Source organism: Electrona antarctica (genome assembly GCF_951216825.1).
Source record: "Electrona antarctica genome assembly, chromosome: 17".
Lineage (NCBI taxonomy): Eukaryota > Metazoa > Chordata > Actinopteri > Myctophiformes > Myctophidae > Electrona > Electrona antarctica.
The window spans coordinates 4,373,857-4,400,279 of NC_136798.1; the positions used below are offsets into that span (position 1 = coordinate 4,373,857).

Below are 26,423 nucleotides of genomic sequence, written 5' to 3' on the forward strand. Positions count from 1 at the left end.
TTGCTCCTGATGTGCTGGTTGGTGCCTTGCATGGTTTCCGCCCTAGCCTCGACGACCTTGCAGGCGTATGCAAAGGCTAGAATTGATGGCATATTATGTAGACATAGACATTCTATATAGTGTATTAAAATGTTATCGTCTTTTTTTTGTCTAATTTCTATTTAGTTCATAAAATATAATTAAAGGCATTTGAAATTACATAAAAATTCAAAGATGACACAAAATAATTCAGGATTTCAATTCAAATATAGCAAAAATAACAGATCCACAAGCTCAAAAGGCATCGCACTGCGACAGATCGTCTATTTTTTGCTAAGACAACATCTGCTATGTTTGAAATATTGTGAAAATGTGGTGCAAATCTTTGAATATATATTCTTTCAGAGCGAACGTTTTGAACTCAAATCTTTCCTACTGGGAGGGTCCCTGGAACAACATATTTTCAGATGGGGGTCGGCGGCCAATTTTTTTTTTTTGGGGGTCCTTGACATGAAAATGTTTGAGAACGACTGACATAGAAACATGTCCAGCCCTACTCCTCTCCTCGTGGTTCCGTTGTGTCAGTCAGTAATGTGGTGTCTGTGTGTCTCCTCAGGGAACAACAGTGGAGAGCATCTGCTCAGAGCTGAGGTATCTACCCGACACACGGACCGTGGCCAAGGACCGCGCCCTGCTGTTACTCTGCGAGCTCTCTCATTCTAACCGGGATGCGGTAGAGGTGGCCATAGTAAGTCACCGTCTAATCGGACCTCATCTTTCAACATCGTTTCCTGCCTCAAACCTTTTTGCTATTTCCAAACGGTCCAAAATAACTTTCCTAAATGTGTGCATTAAATGAGCAGAACAAAACAAAGTAAACATGAACTTAAATTTTAAGTTTGCTTTTTTAAATCAAAATTAAGCTGAAAGTTTAAAGATGTGTTTAAGCATACATCACACCCTTCAGCTGCAGTTTTAAAAGGAATATCACACTTTTGTGGAAAATTGCACCTCAATAGACGATGTGTAATGTGATGTCAGCCACCATCTCCACTAGGGCATTCACTTCTAGTCATTTTTACTAGTTGACTAGTTGCCTAGTTTACTAGTCGACTAGTCGAGTTTTTTTTTTGGAAATAAATATTTGTACATTTAAAAACTGTGTACATTGGTGACTATAACTATAATCTACCTGATCTTGAGGCCTACAAAATCAGGGAAAAATCAACTAGTCAACTAGTACCAGCAAGGTCGACTAGTGGATTTACTAGTCGACTAGTAAACTAGTCGACTAGTTGCTTAATGCCCTAATCTCCACACATCTTCAGTCACGTACCACAAAACACACCCCGGTAGCTGAAAAATGAATACATAAAATACATCTGCAAAGCGACACACATCAAATTGACCTATATGTCCTGTTGTCTTTCTCTTTTTTTCCCCTGTTTTTCCTTTCCTTGGTGGTTCTTAGTCTTTCCAGCCAGAGGACCAACCAGATCACAGTCTGATCCAGGAAGCGGCCAGCACCATCATAGGCACCTTGTCGAAGCGCCACAATAGCACCATAATGCTAGCCATCATCGAGGTCAAAGTGGAAACGCAGGTCATGCCCCCCTCAGTGGGTGAGTAATCATTTGAAAAGGTGTCCCACAGGGGTTTTATTTTAGGCCCGTCTAATTCCTGATGAGAAGCATTCAGCTCGTTAGACTGAAGGCAGTGTGTGAACTGCTGGAACCAATTGCATTCATTAAGGGAAAACGGATCATTAAAAAACTGTCGATAGTGCAGAACGTACTGAGGTGGCACACTGCCTGCCAAGTTTGGTTTTACCTCACAGGTCAAATACTGTTTTTACATGGGAATTAGTTACAGTACATGAGAGAGACCTGTTTTTACATGGGAATTAGTTCCAGTACATGAGAGAGACCTGTTTTGACATGGGAATTAGTTCCAGTACATGTTTTTATTCATGCCTTACTCCTATACCATTTAATTTAAAGTATGTGTTAAAATAGTTTTGCTTCAGTGAATAATTTCCACCCCCGTCTCCCTTTCTCTTTCTACCACATGGCCTTTCTTCTCTTCTCTTCTCTTCTGTGTCTACCTGTGTTGCAGACTACCTGGTGCCCGTCCTGTGTGTGGTCTTCTGCCTGCTGTGTCTGTTCTGCATCATCGTGTGTGTCTGGTGGACGCGCAAGAGGCGAAAAGAGCGCGAGAGGCTGACTCAAGCCGCGGCGGACGATACCGTCAATAACCAGTGGGAGCCGCTGCGGCTGGTGGCCGGCCGACCACAGCCACAGTCGCTCAAAGAAAGCAACAGGGAGGCTCAGCAGGAGCGCAAAAAGCTAATGGGCTCCTCCTATCGAACATGTGATGGAGGGGAGGAGGAGGAGGAGGACGAGGAGGAGGAGGAGGAGGATGAGGAAGAGGCGGAGACGGAAGGAGAGCTGGAACTGGAGGAAGGCGGGGCGGAGGCGGGAAAGCGCACGGTTTGTAAGTACTCTAAGACTGCGGGGCAGTCCAACAGAGGAGCCTTGATCTGCACCTCGCAGAGTTCCGGCTCACCCCTCAAAGCCCCCCACCGGACCCCCGTCTTCAGCCCCAAATACAACCACTGGAATAATGTCAACGCAAGCTTGGCCGGTCCAGACCACAGAGATCAGCTTGTATAAAAAAAAAAAGGACTCGCGAGATGGAGCGAGCAAGGAGCCACAAGTCTCTTGACTATAAGAGATCGAGAGGAAAAAAAAGGCTGAGTTTGAATAAGCCATTTTCAGTTTTTCATATTTTAAGTTCCTTCGTTTTGTCACTGTCATCTGTGAGAACAATTTCTTTTTGCGTCCGAGTGCGAGGACGAGGTGAACATTCTTTTTTTTTCTTTTGGCTTTCGTTCACGTCTATATATTTTTTTATTTTTTTCATTATGTACAGATGAGGCAGAAATGTTTCTGCGTTAGGCGAAAGAAGGCCTAGTCTTTTTTTTTTCGTTCCTGGAATTTTTACCATTCAAGCAATGATGACTGGTCTAAATGAGAAGCAAAGTGAACCTGTATAAAGGAAGTTTTTGTTTACAATGATTGTGATTTTTGTTTGTCATCGGGCTCCTGTTCATGGGAAGGGAGGGGAGGGGGAACGCAGATTCGAGAGGATGCTAATATCCTTTTCGACGGACAGTGGAAAGGGTTTTTGTCGTAACCGTGGTGAACCCCTCCCTTTATCGCTCTGTAACTTCCTGGTATTGCCTGCCAATCCGCCTGCAGCCATCCTGCGTCAGCCTTACCAAAAACACATGGCCTGGAGAGGAGAAAAGGGGAGAGACGCCCCAGTGCCTAAAGCTTCATTCATACTCCATCGCACCACAGTGTGGCTTGACGACCAGAACTTATTTTCAAGCCGACAATGGGTCGCAATTGCAGCGCGTTGTTGGCTGGGAAAAGTTCTTGTTGGCAGGTGGCGCCGTTGTACTATGTAGTATTAATTAGGCTTAAGACGTGGCCTTCCATTTACTATTTTCTTTCTCCCTTCTTCCTCACGTCTCTCAGTTCATCTGGGCTGAAAGCTCTGGTTTTAAAGATGTTTTGCAGTATTTCAGTTGGTAGCAAGTGCCTTTTCCACGAGCCTCAACTCTTCAGGCTTGCAACTAAGTCTCGCTGCCCCAATTTGACTTTTTTCCCCGTTCTCGAAAATGTCCTCCGACAAAGAGGGCCATCGTACAACCTGGAGAGTTCAGTTTCACAGCAACGCCGTTTAAGGTATTTGATCAAAGAAGAAAAAAAAGAAGAAAAAAAAAAAAGATGTGTACATATGTTGTAAATACTAAAGGAGTCGCTGTGTATATTTGAGTTTAGTAACTTAAAAAGGAGTCACACATTTTTATTATTATTATAATTATTATTGTATGATTTTTATTTTGTTTGTTTGTTTTTTTGTTTTTTACAATGCCATTCCTTTTATTTATGCCAGTCGAAATAGGCAGGTTTTATAACAGAGAATCATATCCAGCCTCCCTCAGTCAAGAAGCTTTACAATGAAGGTACCACCTAATTATGAAGGACTTTCTGAAGGGTTTATAAATGGTCCATGAACCTCAAGCCCCATTCATACTTTTGTCACACAACGGTGTCGCCTGTCAAAAACGGCAGACTTAACGACGTGTTGCGCTTTGCGACACGTCGTGTCAGGTCTGCTGTTTTCGGCGACACGGTCATAATATTAGGCTTCAGGTTATGCCCCTGATAAATGGAAGAATACAGTTTGGGGTGATAAAGGTGATTCAGCAAACAACTCGGTGACTATTGGCTCTCGTACCATTTGGTTATGCACGGCAAATGGGTATTGTTTTTTTTTGGCCAATGCTCACCACATTGTGTCTGTCTGTGGGGATCTGTTTATCATGGCGAGTTCCATTGATGTAATGTGACCGTAGAGCAACTCCTCAATTTGTTCTAATAGATTTGAATGAATACACCATTCTAGTATTACATGCTGAACCCCAAACCAGCTATTCCTTTTATCTTAATGCCCTCTCCACTTTATATATATATAATATATATTTTATTTTGGACACAAATAAAGGCCATTGCTTCTTTCAATATTATTGCACCTGTATGCATTGGTTAGACATTAATGTGCATTTGAAAACTGTCTGCTGTGCTTGACCTGTGAGTGCTTTAGAAAAGAGTGTTATTTGGTCAGTGTTGGTTATGATACTAAAACGGTTTGATTTATTTAGGACGATATAAGATGAATACAAAAGAAAACACAAAATATAATTGTCAGGCGGAGGCAAGAAGTCCAAAGGGCTTATTATACAAGGCCTCTACTAAGTATGTATAACACAAAAAAACATTTAGAACATGATTTGTAAACGAGAAGATATAAAATATACAGACAGTACTCTTCCACTTTCATCACCATTGATATTTAACTGTCCATCCACTGTTAACGACTCAAATGTTATGGCTGTTCCATGAAAGATGTCAGTGATTTTTTTTGTTTTGAGTGTTGAATTCATGGCAAAAACGAAACAGGATTGTTTGAACCGGCACTATTGCAAACAAAGCTCACAAACATTATGGCCTTAAAGATTCTGTGTATGTTTTAACTGGGACTAGTTGAGCCATTTGTAAACCCATCACAAACCCCTTTACTTTCAGGTGCCTTAATGTAAACGTGTATGCATTATTTGTGTAATGAATAGTCATCTTTTTATGTTAGTTTGTTTTCACTATTAAGGAAAGTAACTCTTTAAAACATTGTGTGGTGTATTGTGGCGTGTTTTATTCGCCTCAGTAAAAGTGCTCTCCCTGTTTCATATTTGCTTTCATTGGAGATTTGATTCCTAGGAAATCCACAATGGCTCTTTTGGTGTTCTGTACCATATGTGGATGACATGTCAAAATGTGGGTTAAAAATGATACATTGTCACGTTCACCTTTTTAGCCTGATGTTTCGGTTGAAGGCTTTAAAATGAAGCGAATTGTTTTGCTATCATACAGTTTTGTATTTTCGAGGTACCAGCTCGATCTAAACTGATTTCCCCCTCAGACACGTTGTCAGATGCACCCTCTCCCCCCCCACTATTCTTAACAGTGTAATTGCCTTCAATACCAATCATGTTTTCTCAAAGTGGGACATCGCAAAAATAAAAAAAACATTGAAAAGCATCCAACTTTTGGTGGTCAAAGATAAAACGGTGAACAAGCACATGCTGTATGATGTATATTATTATTCAGAAAGGGGTTAGACTGGTTTTATTTTTTTATTTGTTTTTTGTTATTTTATTTTTTATGATAACTTGCTTTAAGTATCTTCCTGTTCAAAGTTCTGATTTACACTTAGGTAAATAAATCAAAATTATTTATTGAATCAGCCTGCAGTGTTAATAATATGGTCTATAAGTGTTCGACATACGGTCGACTTATGAAGAATAACCAAGGTTGCAGCCAGAGAGTATCTCCTGCCAACAGTCCAACTTTTGGTAAACTGCGGTATATACATGTGAGGAGAGACCAGCAAATGATTCAAAGGGTGAAGTCACTTTTGAGTTGGTTTCAAAGTTTTTCCCAGAGTGCTATATTAATCCATTGAGACCTGGAACGCATCCATGTCACGTTAGCGTTTAACCACATTAACCATTAACCCATTTTGGGGCGGGAACCCCTTATGGTGTTTTAAACATTGTTATAATTTAGCTATTGAAAAACAGCAGATCTACAAGCTCATAGCGCGCCACCGAGTGGCACGCTATGAACTTGTAGGTCTGCTATTTTTGAAAAATCGTTAATGTGCCTCCGAAAATTGTCATGATTTAGAAAACTTTTTTAAAAATGTCGACGTCAGGCCTTAATGGGTTAATGACTGGATGGTAGAAAAGGTCATCTCACACCAGACCAGCTTTAGTTTAAACCAATGTAACATTTGAAACATTGTACAAATCCATAAATTAATTTCCATAGCTGAGTGTACGCGCACTCACACTCTGGCCACTGTGGTATGGGTTTGTTGGGGTCTTCATTTTGTTTCTCAGTAGAGGTCAAATACAGTACCTACTGCTTTAGTTTAAAGGGATAGTTCAGATTTTTTTAACTTAAGTTGTATGAAATACTTGCCATTAATATAGTGGTTTCAACTGTATTAATTGATTGCCCGAGTCCCATGGTGGGAGTTCTGCTCTGGTTTTGGTCAATATTAAGTAGTTCTGGTCATTTTGTGGGGGGCACAGTAAAAGTAAATGAATCCATAAAACGAACGTAATTTGTATTGTTGACCTATTTCTAAAATATTAGCGCGACTTTCGTTCAACTTTGACCCCTCTATCACATGGAACTATTTTTGGGGCGTAGTGATATGGACACAAAAAACATAGTTCTGTGTGATAGAGGGGTAAAAAAAGAACGGAAGTTGCACTAATATTTTAGAAATAGGTCAACAATACAAATGACTTTAGTTTTGTGGATTAATTTACTTTTACTGCGTGGCCCCCAGTGCACCCCACAAAATGACCGGAACTACTTGATATTTCACCAAAACCAGAGCAGAACTCCCACAACAGGACTCGGGCAATCAATGAATACAGTTGCAACCACTATATTAATGGCAAGTATTTCATACAACTTAATTTCAAAAAATCTGAACTATCCCTTTAAATTAGGTATCAAATGTGATTTTATTAGCCCCCCCCCCCTTTCAGTGTTTGACACACCATAACACCAATTATACCACAGGTCATTTCGATGAAGCAATCGGATTGGTTGAAACGGCTTTCTAGCCGTGCTTAAACCACGATAATGGCACGGCTGATCAAAAAGACTTCAGCTGTGCTTTTCTCTCGGCACACAGCAGACTTAGTGGAAAGGCTAGCTAGTTTCTTGGGACATTTGTGGTCGTAGTGGCTACATCTGTCATTGGAAAATTATTCTCTTTTCTGTGATTATCTTAGTTTTAAGGGTAACTGTTGTATAATTTGCAATATTACACTTCTACGATTCCTTTCCACTTCCTACGGCAGGGGTTCTCAACGTTTTTGGCCGGGGACCCCCGGAAATGCTTTGGCAATGTCTCGGGACCCCCGCCCCGCCCCCTCCCGACCCCCAATATAAATTGACTGCTACAATAACCTTGTAGCAGTCAGCAGAACCCCTTTTGGTGTTTTAAGCATTGTTATAATTTAGCTATTGAAAAATAGCAGATCTACAAGCTCATAGCGCGCCACCGAGTGGCGCGCTACGAGCTTGTAGGTCTGTTATTTTTGAAAAATCGTGAAAATAAAATTTAAAAAAAATCTTTTTTTTTCCTTTTTTTTTTTGAAAATAATTTGGGGACCCCCTAACATAATTTGGCGACCCCCCCCCCGAGGGGTCGCGACCCACGGGTTGAGAACCCCTGTCCTACGGCACCGCAGGCGTGCATTAATGACTGTAAAGAACACCATCTCGTGTAATTGCTTAAATCAAACTCAAGCAAGCTCCGGCTCCTCCCTCCACAGCCCGAGAATTAACGAGAGCAATGAAAACCCTGCAACACTTTGCCCTTGCATTGTGTTGGCTGAGGACACGGCGGGTCGATGGATCTGAGCAGCCTCCCCATTGGCTGAGGACACGGCGGGTGGATCGATCTGAGCAGCCTCCCCCCCCCCCGCCCCACCTTTCGATCACCTCCCCCTCGTTTCCCTGCAAACCGCACCAATGGAAACCAGTCTCCAGCTCTGGGCCGATCGGCCCTCAGCCAATGGGGGAGGCTGGCGTGACCAATCTTGGCTTCATAGCGATGTGAATGTTTCATGAGTAATGTTATGATGCCGGTGGTGGGTGGGGTGGGGGCACGTCTCCCGTGGGTGCTCATGGCGGGCGCTAATGGGACCTTCCTCTTGTCGGAAAGGCCGGATCGACTTACACATCTCGAAGGAAGTAGTGGAGTCATGGTGCTCAGCGAGGAGGAGAGAGAGAGAGAGAGAGAGAGAGAGAGAGAGAGAGATGATAACAAGAAGAGAGATGATGTGCAGTATTGGGAGTTATTGTTGAATATTTATGTGCGTGACCACTGTTGATGACAAATCTGGTAGACAATCATAGGAAATCGTCATTTACTTTATGGGTTGAGTGCTAGTGATCATAAACGGGTCTGGTCTGTGTTTGTTCAGGAGGGAAGGAGAAGGACCACGAACTGTTGCCCCCACAGCCCAAGCATCATTTGAGGAAGAAGTGCACTTTTTCCCAATATTGCACAATGGCACAAAACTGGTCTCTTTTTAAACTTCAGTTCAAAGGACCGAAAGCACTTTGATCTCTAGTCGTGTAACATAATACACCAATCACATCAACATACAGGAGGATAGGCTCCTTTACAAAGCTTACTGCAAAACCCAGACGGTGCAACTGATGGCAATACTGGCTAATTTCCAAATCGCCATGCAGTGTCCCTGAGCATTTGGGTCTATAATTGTGGCCCTGTTCAACCCTCCACACAGACAGAAACCTGAGACTTGCTGAGTAAATACCTTACTGTACTAGCCCCGAGTAATACCAGTTAAACTTTTATTGCATCTCTTTGGAAAACAATGAAAGTCCTTGTTTATGGGTGTCACTGTTTTCCAGCTGCCCGGATCTATACTACTGAGAAGTTTGGCAGGATTTGTTGCTCTGTTTTCCTGGCAATTTTAAACCAGAAAATTGAGTTACAAACCGCTAGGACATAATTAGCGGCCGGGCGGATCTACTGCCGGACCCTCGATCTTGTTTGCCTACTGCCGGACCCTCGATCTTGTTTGCCTACTGCCGGACCCTCGATCTTGTTTGCCTACTGCCGGACCCTCGATCTTGTTTGCCTACTGCCGGACCCTCGGTCTTGTTTGCCTACTGCCGGACCCTCGTCCTGTTTGCCTACTGCCGGACCCTCGGTCTTGTTTGCCTACTGCCGGACCCTCGGTCTTGTTTGCCTACTGCCGGACCCTCGGTCTTGTTGGCCTACTGCCGGACCCTCGATCTTGTTGGCCTACTGCCGGACCCTCGATCTTGTTTGCCTACTGCCGGACCCTCGATCTTGTTTGCCTACTGCCGGACCCTCGATCTTGTTTGCCTACTGCCGGACCCTCGATCTTGTTTGCCTACTGCCGGACCCTCGGTCTTGTTTGCCTACTGCCGGACCCTCGTCCTGTTTGCCTACTGCCGGACCCTCGGTCTTGTTTGCCTACTGCCGGACCCTCGGTCTTGTTTGCCTACTGCCGGACCCTCGGTCTTGTTGGCCTACTGCCGGACCCTCGATCTTGTTGGCCTACTGCCGGACCCTCGATCTTGTTTGCCTACTGCCGGACCCTCGATCTTGTTTGCCTACTGCCGGACCCTCGATCTTGTTTGCCTACTGCCGGACCCTCGATCTTGTTTGCCTACTGTCGGACCCTCGATCTTGTTTGCCTACTGCCGGACCCTCGATCTGGTTTGCCTACTGCCGGACCCTCGATCTTGTTTCTCTACTGCCGGACCCTCGATCTTGTTTGCCTACTGCCGGACCCTCGATCTTGTTTGCCTACTGCCGGACCCTCGATCTGGTTTGCCTACTGCCGGACCCTCGATCTTGTTTCTCTACTGCCGGACCCTCGATCTTGTTTGCCTACTGCCGGACCCTCGATCTTGTTTGCCTACTGCCGGACCCTCGGTCTTGTTTGCCTACTGCCGGACCCTCCATCTTGTTTGCCTACTGCCGGACCCTCGGTCTTGTTTGCCTACTGCCGGACCCTCCATCTTGTTTGCCTACTGTCGGACCCTCGATCTTGTTTGCCTACTGCCGGACCCTCGATCTTGTTTGCCTACTGCCGGACCCTCGGTCTTGTTTGCCTACTGCCGGACCCTCCATCTTGTTTGCCTACTGCCGGACCCTCGGTCTTGTTTGCCTACTGCCGGACCCTCCATCTTGTTTGCCTACTGTCGGACCCTCGATCTTGTTTGCCTACTGTCGGACCCTCCATCTTGTTTGCCTACTGTCGGACCCTCCATCTTGTTTGCCTACTGCCGGACCCTCGGTCTTGTTTGCCTACTGCCGGACCCTCCATCTTGTTTGCCTACTGCCGGACCCTCGGTCTTGTTTGCCTACTGCCGGACCCTCCATCTTGTTTGCCTACTGTCGGACCCTCGATCTTGTTTGCCTACTGTCGGACCCTCCATCTTGTTTGCCTACTGTCGGACCCTCCATCTTGTTTGCCTACTGCCGGACCCTCGGTCTTGTTTGCCTACTGCCGGACCCTCGGTCTTGTTTGCCACTCTGCTTCTTCTACGTCTACCAGGAAAGGTGCTTTCATGAAGAAAAAACAAACCACATTGCAAGTACAGTCTATGCCAAACGTTCTCAACTGGTAAATGGTGCATTTATATAGCGCCTTTATCCAAGGCTGTGTGCATCAATTCATTCCCATTCACACACACATTCATACACTGATGGCGGCAGAAACCATGCAAGGCACCAACCAGCACATCAGGAGCAATTAGGGGTTCAGAGTCTTGCTCCTGCTACAATAACCTTAAACCATTTTGGGCGGGAACCCCTTTTGGTGTTTTAAGCATTGTTATAATTTAGCTATTGAAAAATAGCAGATCTACAAGCTCATAGCGCGCCACCGAGTGGCGCGCTACGAGCTTGTAGGTCTGCTATTTTTGAAAAATCGTGAAAAAAATAAATATATATATATATATATTTTTTGAAAATAATTTGGGGACCCCCTAAAATATTTTGGCGACCCCCCCGAGGGGTCGCGACCCACGGGTTGAGAACCCCTGCCCTATACAACAACCATCAAAAGTTTTAAAAGGATTCATGATAAACCGTGTCGTATGTGCTACCACTTTGCAACCAAAATGTCGCCCCAACCTGAGCAGAAATATTCAGATACTTTGAGTTGTGAGGAATTCTGTCCCATTAAGTCCATCACACTGTTTTTCTCCAAATCTGTAAAACTAATTAAATCCATCTCCTCCCACATTCTTTTCTCAATTGACACCAAACTCACTACACTGACTGCATAATCACACGGCCTCTACAAATGTTCCAGGCAGAGTTTGCAATGGTCAAAAACCGTAGCCCAGTCATAGGGCATCAAAAGGTTTGACTGGAAACGGTAATCACTTCTCAATTCACTATTCTCGCAAATGCTCTTGTTTATCTATAAATACATTGTGTGTGTGTGTGTGTGTGTGTGTGTGTGTGTGTGTGTGTGTGTGTGTGTGTGTGTGTGTGTGTGTGTGTGTGTGTGTGTGTGTGTGTGTGTGTGTGTGTGTGTGTGTGTGTGTGTGTGTGTGTGTGTGTGTGTGTGTGTGTGTGAGAGAGAGAGAGAGAGACTCTAATACTGTACAGAATGTTGAGCACCGTCTGACAAAATTGTGTCAATATTTATTTTGTATTATATATTCATATAGCCTATTGCAGTCAACATCAATTTGATCACTTCTGGAGCAAACGATCTTAAAAAATAAACATTTCAGAAATCTCTAGTCTAGATTTAGTACACATATATTCTTAGAATTTAGTCTTAACTGAATGACAGTGTAAATCCTCTTACTAAGTAGCTGAAGAAGTTCATGACTTTCCCATGATATTATGGTTGTGCGTTTCAGTCCTGTTTCTTGCAGAATAAACAGGCTAATGTCTTCTCAGGCATTGTGCTGTGGGTTAGAGACGCATGACTTTAAAGTTATAATGATCATTTTCATCCAGAAAGTTCTGCTGATGAACCCTCCTGTATATTCCTCCTCCTTCCCATTTGTGCTTTTTCCTCCTCGAAATACCTTGCTGTGCAGCTTCTCTTAATTATTTATTATTAGTTTACTGCACCAGAACCAGCTCAGTGGCCTTGTGGTTGGTTAGAGAGTCCGCCCTGAGACTGGGAGGTCGGGGGTTCGATCCCCGGTCATACCAAAGACACTGAAAAATGGGACCCAGTGCCTCCCTGCTTGGCACTCAGCATCAAGGGTTGGATTGGGGTAAGTCCCTGCGTCATGTCCAGGGGGTGTACTTACTGCCTCACGCTACAGAAAATGTCCTATGGGCCTCATGGCTCTAGCCTGGCTAATAAGCCAGACTCAAATCACACTGTCGTGTGGTATTTGAGTCTGGAGATGCTGTGTATGGCTCTTGTTTCCTGGGGGGCGGGTTCAAACATTTTCTCTTTGACGCAATTGGTCAGAGCTACTGTCAGTCAAAGGTCTCAAGCATTGAACGTCACTGTACCAAAGCCCGCCCATATTGCATACCGTGTCCCGATTGGCCACACCAGTTCTCTGGTGTAGGAAATGGGTGTACAATTGAGCCTCTCCAGACCGTAATCCGCCGGCAGGCAATTCTTTTTTGCCAACGGCTGATTCGGTCTGGCTTATTAGCCAGGCTATCATGGCTCGGCAAGGCTACTTACTGCACCAGGATGACTGAAACGGTGATAGGTATACCTGGTATTTGATGACTGAAACGGTGATAGGTATACCTGGTATTTTAAACGGTGATAGGTATACCTGGTATTTACTGACTGCACCAGGATGACTGAAACGGTGATAGGTATACCTGGTATTTACTTACTGCACCAGGATGACTGAAACGGTGATAGGTATACCTGGTATTTGATGACTGAAACGGTGATAGGTATACCTGGTATTTTAAACGGTGATAGGTATACCTGGTATTTACTGACTGCACCAGGATGACTGAAACGGTGATAGGTATACCTGGTATTTACTTACTGCACCAGGATGACTGAAACGGTGATAGGTATACCTGGTATTTTAAACATTGAAATTGGCAAAACTCACTGCCATCTACAACCAATAACAAATGGGTGTCCTGTTTGACGTAGTGATAAAACTTAGCCTCGCGTTGCGATACTAATATACCACTCCGCTGCGCTGCGCCGCGCCGCGCCTTGGGGCATATGCATATGCAATAGGGGCGGATGAAGTCTGGCTGCGCCAGGCTAGATGAAACCCTCATCTACCGCAGACAGAGGCCAGGGTTCAATTCCTGGCAGCGGTACCTCCGGCTTGGCCACTGCAATCGAAGTTCAGGAGGGAAACTGGAGAAGATCGTGTGACCCTCCAACATGCATTGCACTCTCCAAGAAACTCTTCACTGTCATGATGTGAAAAGAAGCGTCTGGTGACTCCATATGTTTCAGAGCAGGCATGTAGGTTGTCTACACCCTCCACGGGACAACTGCGGGGATTGGCAGCCATGATGGGGACCACAGGACACCTTGGCAATGGCTTAATTAGCCCATTCTGGGCGGGAACCCCTTTTGGTGTTTTAAGCATTATGTTATTATCGTGAAGATGTGGCGCAAATCTTTGAATATATTTTCTTTCAGAGCGAACGTTTTTAACGCTTCTGGGGGGGGTCCCTGGAACAACATATTTTCAGATGGGGGTCAGCGGCCAATTTCGTATATTTTTGGGGGTCCTTGACATGAAAATGTTTATGAACGACTGACAGGTAGAAACATGGGTTTTTCAGAAAACTGTCATGATTTAGAATTAGAAGACATTTGTAGAATCGTCGTCCTCAGGTCTAAACAGTTGACTTGACCTAGTTTTATCTCGGAGATTAGACCAAGCTGAACAACTGCTCCCAGCACACAACAATCAATCATGAGTTTCCACAGATGAAATACATTTCACGCCAATACTTCGCTGCAAGGTAATGCCAAGTTCCTTCTGTTCCCGTTGACATGTCCTACTGTAGGTTTGCACTTGTCGCCCCCCCCGGTGTGGGTAAGCTGACACCGGATTCCTGGACTGGCTCCTTACAACTGGCTCCTTACAACAGGGCAAGGGCATCACAATGCTGTGGGTTTGTAAACATGCACTTGCCACTACACTTGGCTAAAAAGTGGACGTATTTATACTGAAGGAAAAGCTATCATCGTCACATAATAAGATCTTTGCACCAAAGCAGCTAAGAGACACATTCATATGCTTGTACACAAACACGCACGCGCACACACATACTAGAACCCTGTAGCGTACAGTATTTTGAAGATGCGGTGTTATTGAACAGTATTCCGTGCACATTGCACGCATTTGTGCTCTCATTTTATGACCAGTTCTTTTTGTGTATACATCTGTTAATGTGGGTCTTTGAGGCCATCTGACATTGGTGGCAGCTGGGTGGCAGGATTTTAGGTTAAGCCCTTCGTCCCTGCAAATACAAACACGCACCCGTGCGTGCGCACACACACATACACACACACACACACACACACACACACACATCGCAGCCTTTGTGGGACAGTAAGCTGGCACATGTGGGCTGGAGAGAGGCAGGACTTCCAGTCACAGTATGCTGGCTGGCTGGCTGACTGGCAAGCCAGCTACTGTACGTGCACTGAGGGGTGAGAGGGAGTGGGGGGGGATGGGTGAGGGAGTGGGGGGGATGGGTGGTGCTTTGGCTGGCACATACTGTAGGCTCCTTGCAGGGACTGCAGCCTACTCCAGCCCCAACCACCCCAGCTGGGTGGATGGATAATATGTTGGCTACAAGCGTGTGTGTGTGTGTGGGGGGGGGGGGGGGGGGGGGAGGGCCTTGCCCACAGGGTGTTAGTGATGTGTCTAGTGCAGTAGTTTGAGGGAAGGTACATGCCTACGTGACGTCGCACCATGCTTGCTACCCTCTCGCTTTCCGATTCTGCCGCTGCATGGCTGGCCCTTGTGGTGAAGCTGAACAGGGAAGCAGCCCCTCGTGTAAGCCTTCTCCTGCCATGCTGCACATCCTCTTCATCCCCAAGACTCCTGCCAGGCCTCCACGTGCACGGCCACATTCTATGACAGGGAATCTTGAAGCTGCAGTGGTTCCCCAGAGGTGTGATGCGCAGGCCCGCAGGCACCGGCATCAGACAACCACTGCAGCACTGCCTTGTGGGTTAGTCTGGCTGGCAGGACAAAAGGCTAGGCGGAGCACACCACACCCTGAAAGAAAAGCAGGTGCTGGCAGGAGGACCATAGGCGGTCCTCCGGCAGCCTCCAGCTGTGAGGAGGTTGCCAGTCATCCTGCAATGAAGTGATGTTGGAGCAAGCGCATCCCCCTTCGTCACTCAAAATAGAAAATAACTTCAGGCGCAGGTATATCTGCTACTGGTTTTAAGTAAATGAGTGAGAATGCGTGCACATCTTTTTCAAGTACCCACTTGTCTAATTAGTTTGTGCCTCATACAGTATGTGGGAGCCATTATAACCCTTAGAATTAATTCTAAGGAAGCAGACTTCCACCAAAATCTCCCCCAAAACATATATGACAACCTTAGTGGAGGTGTAAAGCAGAACAGTCATACTACAGTACTGTAATATATGTGCTACATGTTTCAGCTTGCTTTCTCCTCAACCTACCACCTCTTATACCTCCACTATACATGCATGACCTATAAAGTGAGTCATAGAGGAACAGTTCTCCAGATTATCACAAGCTGTTCTTAAAACAGCAATTACACAATTACTGAATTATGTGGTGGGATTGTATATTCACAGCTGAGGATTGATGATTTGATTGATGTCTTAATTGTCATACTTCACTCGCATGCAGAATTCAGTGTTTTGTTTTGAGAAGGAATTATCTTTTATATCTGGTGCTCCTGTGACGTCTTTTGGTTAGACATTTAACCACAAAAGAATCAACATGGAATGTCGGAACAGGTCAGCTCCATATATGGAGATCTAAGGTCAGCCGTAGAGTTGCTGGCCAGCTCCATATATGCATATTCTTTGCTGTGACATTTGAATCTGTTTCTAACCACCCCTTGGAAATGAATGTCTGATGTTCCAGACTAAATATATACGCAGTTATATTAGTCAGACCGTGCCAGGCTAGCGAGGTAGCCTACCTGGGCAAACAGTGCTGTACTCAGGAATCAGGTTAATTGTTCCAATTAAAAGCAATTATGCAGTGACACTGCCACATGTGTGAAGAAGAAATGTATTTCCTGTACTCATATAAGTATTGAAAGAAAATTAAACGTATACTGGGTGATAACAAAAGGTAATATATTGGTTAAAATGTGGAGGAATATTTTACCCCGAAATGTAGTGTACAGAAAATATGTTTTGTTTTGTGTAGTTAAAAACCATAGACATAGGCCTATAAAGATCGACGCGTCTTCCAGCTCTGGGGTGCACAGAAGAGGAAATTCGGTAGGCCAATCAGAGGCGTGACTCCCTCTTATCCCAACTGCACTTGCTTTGGCAATGTGCGGCGGTGGCTCAGGGGTAGAGTGCCTGGATGGTAACCGTAAGGTTGCCAGTTCGAACCCGGGCTCCCGCAGAGTTACTGTCGAAGTGTCCTTGAGCAAGACACTGAACCCCTAATTGCTCCCGATGTGCTAGTTGGTGCCTTGCATGGTTTCCGCTGCCATCGGTGTATGTATGTGTGTGTGAATGGGTGAATGTAATGCACAATCTCTGTAAAGTGCCTTGGATAAAGGCGCTATATGAATGCACCATTTACCAATGTAAACGTTTGTTTCCTCATGCCAATAAAGCTCCCTTGGATTGAATTGATAAGGCCAGGAAAAGACACGCTGTGATTGGCCAGTAGGCTAGTCACTTCCGCTTGACTTCCGCCCTTCGCTGCTATACGAAGTACCAAGCTTCGCTGGAGACACATCGCTCCAATGAACTGCAGCGGCCAATGAGGCATCTATACACAGGTTTGTTTTGTAAACGACATTGACAAAATAAATTACATCATAATGTAACTCATTACGTCATATTGTCTCTTTATTGTTAATGGCGTTTAATGTTTGTGTTGGCACCATTTGTTTTACATCACCATTACATCACCTAATCAACATGAGTTAGACTTTAATATATTAGCTCCCCTCACTGATTTTTGTCTTCTTTTGGTTAAAACCATGGTCATTAATTTTCCGTTGACAAGGTTTGATCATAGGGGGCGCTGTGGGGGAAAAAGCATGCTAGCAATAATAATTCCAGGAAGTGAGGTACCAGGAACATCTATAAAAGTACAGGAAGTGAGGCGGCCATTTTAGTTATGTATCAACAAGAGTGTTTGGTGGTGGTTTGTCAAAGAGACTTTTTTTTTTTTTTTAATACTGTTTTTATTAGGCATTTTGTATATGACATAACTTCAGAATATCATGGCCAAAATACTAAACCGTAGTGAGCCAGGAAAACTTTGACATCTGAAGAAGAAACGTTTGGTCAAGGAACCTTTCTGAGGGTTTAGCTCTGAATCAATCAATTCAGAGCTTTTGGACAAAGGGGAACCGGCTGTGGCCTCCTGGCTTGATCAAGGTTGGGTGAGCAATATATACTTTTTTCCCTTTTTGAGCAATGCATTTCCTTTTTATTTGAAGACTTTATGGATACTTGGTTTTTGATGTTGAAAATTAAGTAAAAGTTAACCGCAATTTGCATCACTAGATTTTTTTTAATGGGATGAATCTAGAGTTGCAATACCTTACATTGATAGGCAGCCCATTGATCAACATGACATTTCCGATCTGCGCCTTGTATTAAACAACGTTAAACTCATCAACATTGCAGCTGTAAGGCTAGTTTGATTTATCCTCTTTCAATCTGCAAAGCGTTTGTTTCATAAAAAATCCACCATAGACATGTTATGAGCTACATTCTAATTCTTTCTAAGTGTTGGAGTTTGGAAGCACTCATTTTTATTTACGGGTCGTGCTGCTGCATACTGCATAATGTGCAAATTTGAAATGGGTCGTATGGAGGGCCGTTCAGTGACTTCGGCGAACGCTTCCAAACTCCAACACTTAGAAAAATAATCAACTGCACAGAATTTCTTGACAAAGTATAGCTCATAACTTGTCTACGGTGAATTTTTATGAAACAAACGCTTTGCAAATTGAAAGAGAATAATTCACGCTTGCCCTATACAGCTACAATGTTGCATGGTGAGTTTAACGTTGTTTAATACAAGCAGATCGGAAAATTCAAAATCTACAAAGTAACTACCAGTAGTAACTAAAGTTTTCAAATAATTGTAGTGGCCTCTGAGATGTACAGTAGTGGAGTAGAATATAATTAATAATGATGTTTAAATACTCCAGTAAACACCCCTATCCTGGCCACCCTACATTGGCTGCCTGTCTCATACAGAATCAATTTTAAAATACTTTTATTCACCTTCAAAGCTAGATCCGGACTTGCTCCATCTTACATTTCTGACCTACTCGACCCCTACGAGCCAGCTCACGAGCTAAGATCATCCGGCACGGCCCTTCTCTCAATCAAATCAGGCTGCAAAAAAACTGTAGGCGACCGGGCATTCGCTATCCGTGCACCGTCTCTCTGGAATGCCCTGCCCCTAGAGATCAGGCTTGCCGAGTCTGTGCCCCGTTTTAAATCACTCCTTAAGACTCATTTCTACAAAGCTGCATTCGACCCCCTACCCTTGTGATTTTTTTTTATTGATTTCTTCTGTTCTGTTATTTTGTGCATTATTGACAATGTATTTTATTCTATAGTGTGCCTCCTTGCTATGTCTTTATATACGTTTCTCTGTTAAAGCACTTTGTGACTGGTTCTTAAAAGGTGCTATACAAATAAAGCTTTATTATTATTCCTCAAAATTGTACAGTACAGTATTTGAATGAAATGTTGTACAATGGTTACGTGACACCACTGGTTTAACTTGTGGGTCATGGCCAAGGGCAAAGGTCATAGTGGCGGGGGTTAAACAAACTGTGGAAATGTATCCCTCACCCAAGCTCTGCCAAGACCTTAATGTAGACGCATGTATGTTCACGCACGCACACAGACATGCATGTGCACACACACACACACACACACACACACACACACACACACACACACACACACGTGTGCACTTGTTGGTCTTGTAGTGAGAAATTGGCCCCTAGCAGGTGGCTCTTGCAGGCCAGGAAAGGGGCGACATAATGACAGAGATGGAGAGAGAGACACAACTTGCACAGTAGAAAGAGTTGTATCTTTGCGTATGCATGCACACGTGCGCTCGTGTGTGTGCCTGACCACGAGTATACGTGTATGTGTACATGCGGCCAACCATTTTGTGTTCAGTAAAGAAAATATATATATTTATAGTTATTTAGGTGGATGTGCACACCTTTCTGTTATGTATGTTTAATTGTGTTCCGTCATTACTTTTATGCCGTGTGAGCCTGCGCATGTCTGTGCGTGAGATCCCATCATAGTATGCATTTGTGTCACCCCCTACAGGTTCTGTGAAATGTCTATTTGTGCAAGCTCAAGTGACAGTGTGCAGTCAGTGCAACCTGATGCTGTCCATGTGATATGCAAGGTCATTTTGCACTTGTTTGAGTGTATACGGCCCCTTCTGACTCCTCCCCTCAAAGTGTTTGAGTGTATACGGCCCCTTCTGACTCCTCCCCTCAAAGTGTTTCATGCAAAGTCAAACTTTAGGTTGCATTTTATAGCCTCGTACTGCAGTGTGTGGGTAATATACACTCACTGCTGCACAATGTGCAGAAGGCCAGGGGGTTTCATCCAGACATAGTTTATATCCTGAATGGAAGGACGCTGCAGGTCCTCTGCAGGACTTTTGATTGAGTGATTATGGAGTTCCCATTCCAGGTGGTGATGCATCCCGTAGGCCTATAGTCACGTAGTGCCTCTCATACGTTAGTCCGACGTGCATGGCCGGTTGAGACTCACCGGTATGCTTCCACTTGCGCTTAGGGTTTGGGGTAGGGTAGGGTGTCGGCAGTGGTGGAAAAGGTACTCAATTGTTTTACTTAGGTAAAAGTAAAAGTAAAATACTGCAATTTAGAACTACTTCGTTACAAGTAATAGTACGGAATTGAAAATGTACTTAAGTAAAATTACTTAATTACTTTCCACGACTGGGTGTCGGAATATTGCGTGTCGGACTGGTAGGACGTCGGTCGGACCAAAGATTTCTTCTGCCACCTGAGGTGAAAGATGCTCATATAGCACCAGGTGAGGTCCTCTGTGATGTGATGGCAGACTGCTGCTGCTGACTCTCTACAGCTGAGCTGACCAACTGATGAGGATATATAGGGTCCAGCCTTTCTCTTCTCTTCTGTTGTTCACAATCGGCTCCTTGTTCTTCGTGTCAACATTGAGAGAGAGCTTGTTCTCAACTCAGGTTAGGTTGTTGACCTCTCTGCTGCAGGCCATCATGTCGTTGTCTGTGATCAGGCCTATCAATGTCACGTTGTCGGTGAACTTAATCACCAAGGTGAAGCTGTCCGTGGTCATGCAATCATGGGTGTACATGTAGTCAAAGTCAAAGTCGTACACATTAGTCACACACGTTACCGCATTGAAATTTGTTCTCCGCATTTGACCCATCTCTTGGAGCATGCGCTGCACTCGGGAATCATTAGTAGATTTGACCCCCAATCCAACCCATTGATGCTGAGTGTCAAGCAGGGAGGCATTAGGTCCCATTTTTACAGTCTTTGGTATGACCCGGCCGGGGATCGAACCCCGACCTCCCAGTTTCAGGGCGGACACTCTAACCACAAGGCCACTGTCTGTAGGGACTAAATCAAATCAATCTTTATTTATAAAGCACATTTACAACAATCGAAGTTGACCAAAGTGATGACTTTAGCCATCTGTCCTTTTGTAAGAGAAATATTTCTGAATCTCTCAAGCTGCAGTGTTTTTGATGGGCGCTAGCACCTCCTATGCACAGCTGTGTCTGTTTGTGTGAACACAAACGTTGGCTGATGATTGGCTGATCACCCCATAGCACCCCATTTGATTGGCTGAGCAAAGTACATATTGAGAATAAAAGTGAGGGCAGAAAAGTGAAGACATTTGTGATGATTTGATTGGCTGAGCACGGAATATGATGTGTGATAAGAGCGCCCCTCTCTGAACACGAGTGTGATTGTTTTTTTTGTTTTACTGTACTGTGATTTCTTATACGTTCTCTTTTATGTCATGGCATGGTATAGATTGTGTTGTTGCGAGCAAAATCAGTGGTTAGACTCTTCAGCCACCTGAGGTGGTACTTCAGTATAAAAAGGTTGGTAACCAGAGGTTTAGAGTTAAGCTTTACCCAGTAGCAGGCCTTACTGCTCCACCCAGCCATGCACCAGTGGGTCTTGTGGAAGGTTTATTTCCTTAAATCGTGAGACTGAATGCCAGTCAGTGCTAAACTACTGAACATGTCTGTATCCACCAGTTTTTTAATGATTTTACAATAAAGCATACAAAATACACATGACTTACACAAAAGAAAGAGACAAGAAAAACAAACAAAAAAACAAAACTAGCAGTCAAAAAAGAAAAACCCCAATGGACAACACCCCTCCACATTCTGTTGCTGACAATAGTGATTATATCCGCAATGTATTACCAATTACAAATTGTTAATGCAACCATCCTTTAATATACAAATAAAAGTAGTCCCATATTTCATGGAACTTCCCTTTGACATTGTTCCTCCTGGCAATTGAGTATTCGAAGGATGCAGTTTCCGTCATAAGTTGGGTCCAGTCTGTGATCTCTCTGCAGAGTCACTCCTAATAATCCATATATTATATATGGAATATGAAGTATGTAGAATCTTACATAATTTGGTAGATGTTATCCCCCCCCACCCTCCAGCGTGTCACCCTTGTCCTTCAGAAGAAAAATCAATTAATCAGCACCCAGCCATGCAGTCCATTATTAATCAATGGTCTCAACTTGACACGCTTGACCTCCAATACTTAATCAAAGGTCAACTCCATTTGATCCCCTATCGATTCAATTACCATAACTAATGCAAAGTTACATGCAGCACTTCACCTAAATTAACCTAACCCATAAATGACTGCATTGTGCTTCCACACTGTGAATTTATTTTTAATGACATTTTAATGTTTTTTTTTGTTGTGGTTTTTGCCTTTATTTTATATTTTTTTATGGAGGGACAGACAGTAGGCTGACAGGAAATGGGGAGAGAGATGGGGGGAAGACATGCAGTAAAGGCCGCCGGGATCGGGAGTCGAACCCGCGGCACACTGCCAGACTGGATTACCAGCCAAGGTGCCTGGACCACTGAGCCATGGCCCAGGCCTTTTAATGACATTTTAAACACAAAGTCACATTTAAGGTCCCTGCACACAGAGCGTGTTTTTCAGACTTTTAGCAGCGATTCTCCGTCGGTTTTCCGAAAAACGAGTGTGCAACCACCTTTAGATTTTTTTGTACCATTGGGTTTATATGGACATTGACTCACCAAAGTTACGCTTTCTTCTTCCAATCATTCCATGGACATGGTACATGGGTCTCTCTAGGCCTTTATGGTAATTCAATTTCCGTCAAGGTTGGCGAATCCAGCACTTAAGCTTGCATTGTCATCGGATTTTCCAAATGGTTTTGGGGTGAGGGGCAGCCAGGCCAGACCGGGAAGAAGATTGGTGTGAATGCAGACTGAGGATGTGCTGCTAGTTGCTAGACCAGATTAATTTACCTGACCCTGTAACCCTCATATTTTCAATGTGAGGCAGACGACATACTGTACATGAACATTCAATGTTTGGGCCTGTCCCTGTTTTCATAGAGCACTGAAGTCTGACGTCGCATTGTAATCCCCATAGGGGGATTTTTGATCGCTGTGGACTGTGTTGGAAAAATAAACATGTCATCCCGGCCGTTTCACTCATATGGATATGAAGAATCGACTGACTGAGAGAAAACGCTATTGTTACTGCTACTGAATTAGTTACTATTATTTTCGCTAGAAACGGACTGTATCATATATGAGTGACTGACTGTCGCAAACGATACAGAGACACCTCCCCGACAATAACGCTGAGACAGTTTGTTTATTTTTGGACCACAATGCTTATATGAAACGATTTTAAGATGACCCCATGTTAGTGTCCATAGAGAAATTACTTCCGTGAACCAGGCAGAACCAGGGGATGAGCGAGTGACGTCAGGACTTGGGCGCTCTATTGAGTCATGTTGAGTCAAACATTTAAAATAAAATACCTTATGAACAAACAGAAAGCACGTTAGCTGAGGTGAGCCATCTATCCTGAACGGTGGTGTGATGTGAGTAGTGGTGGAAAGTGACTAAGTACATTTACTTAAGTACTGTACTTAAGTACAATTTTGAGGTATTTGTACTTTACTTGAGTAATTCCAAATACACTACATCTCAGAAGCAAATATTGTACTTCTAACTCCACTACAACTATTTGAAAACTAGTTGTTTAGTTAATCGTTACTTTAGTTTACTTCTAGATTTGGATTATTATAACAAAACATACATTAACCACTTCAGCCCTATATACATTTCTACAAGCTCAGAGCTTGTAGATCTGCTATTTTCTAAAGAGTTTTACACATTTGAAAACTTGAAATGATGCATAATGTAGTATTATATTGCAGTATTGAGACTTTTCTACTTCAGTGTTGTTTTTGGCAGCAAATTTCTATTTTAGTTTTAGTAATAGTCTCTTGAATAGTTTTCACTTAGTTTTAGTCACATTTTAGTCACCTGGAATGTTTTAGGGTTAGTCTAGTTTTAGTCTACTAAATCTACAGTTTATTTAGTCGACTAAAATGAGTTTGGTGGGCTTTGATGCCGTCGTAATGACTGATTTTACACTTGCTGAAAATAGCCGATCTACAAGCTCACAACACGACGCGCTGCGATGCGTAGATCTGCTATTTTCCGCATGCAACCAATTGTAAAATGACTTATACTGGATCTCTTGTCCACTAGTCCCTTCCTAACATTTTAGTCTAGTTGTTTTTATTTGTTGACGAAATTGTCAGTATATTTCGTCTTAGTTTTAGTCATTGCATAGTTTTCATTTACTTCCCATTTAGTTTTCCTCAGTGAAAAAAGGTAGTCGACAAACATTTTTCGTCTTGGTTTTAGTCGACGAAATCAACACTGTTTTCCACCACTGGGTGTGAAAGAGAGGTCACACTGGGACTCAGGAGTTGGCATGGGGGCGACATCCATCCAGCTGCCACTGACATGTGGATGTGCTGCTTGGCGAGGTGCCCGCTCACTATGACAGCTGACTTAATAAGGAGGGCCTTTCTTTCATCCCGCAGCCCCAGAACATGTGGCTGACGCTCCAGCCTCTGTTCTATATCCCACTGGGATGCTTTATTCTGCCAAGACCGACCGTCCGGAGGGGGAAGGGAGAGAGCTGTGAGGCTGGGGGGAGATGTGAGTCTTCTGTATCCAGCCCAGGGAGGATAGGAAGAGAGCCACCACGCTGGTTGGGACTGGGAGTACCGTCCTACAGGTATGTGTGTGTTGTCTCTCTCCTTTTGCTCTGCCTGTGGCCTCATTGGAGATTTTAAGCTGTGAGGAAGGCACGTCGATTTTTTTTCAGCGTCGTTTTCATGTTAAAATTGGGAAAGGTCTTGTTAACAAGCTAATGTATTGGCAGGTATAACACCTGCCATACACGATCCGTCTGTTTTGGGATTGTTACTTTTGACCATAGTTGTAATATATCAAGAGAGCGGACGAGGAGCGGCAGCCCCGCCCCCCCTTCCGCTATTCATTTCAATGGAAGTTGCTCAGTGGCGTTTTGAAGCATCCGGAAGAACGCTCTCGTTCTGCATTTTTTTCGATTTGCCCATTTGGTGGGCAAAATGCTGAAGTGCTAACAAGCGCTCCATGTTAAACCCCAGCAGGCTGCACGGGGTTTACTCGTGCTAAATGCACGGGCCCGCCTGCAGTTCCAGCTCTGACCACTGGGCTCGACGGCTTCAATGGTCTGGGGGCTTGCTTTTGACCCACCCACCCATTTGCCAATTTTAATAGAGGATTGTGTGTGCAGTTGAACATTTTTGGTCTAAGGGTGGCACTAGAGGAAAAGGCATTGGATCAACACGATCAGTAGGGGCCAACCTCCAGGGAGTATAAATAGTGTATGTATTCAGTGAATTTCATGGCAGTTGTATTAATCTTTGTGCAAGTGTGGTCCAATGGCAGCACTAGAGCTAAGGCAATCGAGTTGCCAATAGGTGACCATCATTGTAGTTTTTTAAGATATGTTTGGGACCTAAGTGATGGCCAGACAGACAGACAGACAGACAGACAGACCTTTTAGAGCCGCGCCGCCTCAGTGAGGCTAAAATATGTCTTCAGTGCTGCTAGTCTATTTGTATTTTGTTTAGTTTTTGGCGGTGGTGTATCCATAGTGGTGAGACTAACAATGTGTTTACGCTTATAAGTGGCCTTTAACATCATAAACGGTGATCGATGTCTCAGAAAACAAGCCATTATTGTGACATATTGTATCTGAAGAACCTACTGTACATGTAATGAGAATATAGTTGCTGTCGGGAAGAAACCCCAAAGAAACTCCAAAATGTTAATTTTTCAGGAAATGAAAAATATATGTTTTTAAGGTAATGAAGAAAACCATTTTTTAAAAACAATGCAATACTCAGACAGTTTGAGGGTCCAATGGAGTTATTTTCTACATTCCATTGGTTCAATATTTTACCACTGACTGCACCATCCGATCTGCCACATGAAGCTCAGATTCTTTGCTCACAAAGTCGCTAATAGTCATGTTCCCTATTCCAGTGGTTCCCAAACCTTTTCATGTCAAGGACCCCCAAATTTATACTAATTAGCCTGCGGACCCCCCATTTGAAAATAAATGCCAGGGACCCTCATGAGAGAAGATTTTTACGGCTCTAGCAGTGATTCTCAACCCGTTTTAATTTCAAGGACCCCCCAGTTTGATATGCATTAGGCTACGGACCCCCATTTAATGGCAGTTTTATCTCTTTTATATTGTAAAATCTAATTTAATTTAACTCTGAGAGTGTACAAATGGTTCCATTTGGGTCTAGACCAATAAGGGCCCATTTGGTTCCTAACTACCATTTAGCTGGGGACCCCCCTGGAACTCCCTCAAGGACCCCTAGGGGGTCCCCGGACCACACTTTGGGAACCCCTGCCCTATTGGGTCTTGTTTTCAGCCTGTC

The 26,423-nt window shown here is 44.0% G+C and overlaps 1 protein-coding gene across 2 annotated transcripts in view; it reads left to right on the forward strand.

The window, feature by feature from the left end:
- Positions 1–5,847, forward strand: part of jag2b (jagged canonical Notch ligand 2b) — a 73,284-nt gene extending 67,437 nt beyond the window's left edge. For both annotated transcript variants that reach the window (XM_079525832.1, XM_079525833.1), the window contains 3 exons: positions 596–727; positions 1,451–1,601; positions 2,095–5,847. In XM_079525832.1, the coding sequence (XP_079381958.1) occupies positions 596–727; positions 1,451–1,601; positions 2,095–2,651 (840 nt within the window). In that variant the 3' untranslated portion in view covers positions 2,652–5,847. The remainder of the gene's footprint in view (positions 1–595; positions 728–1,450; positions 1,602–2,094) is intronic.
- The last annotated feature ends 20,576 nt before the right edge of the window (positions 5,848–26,423 follow it).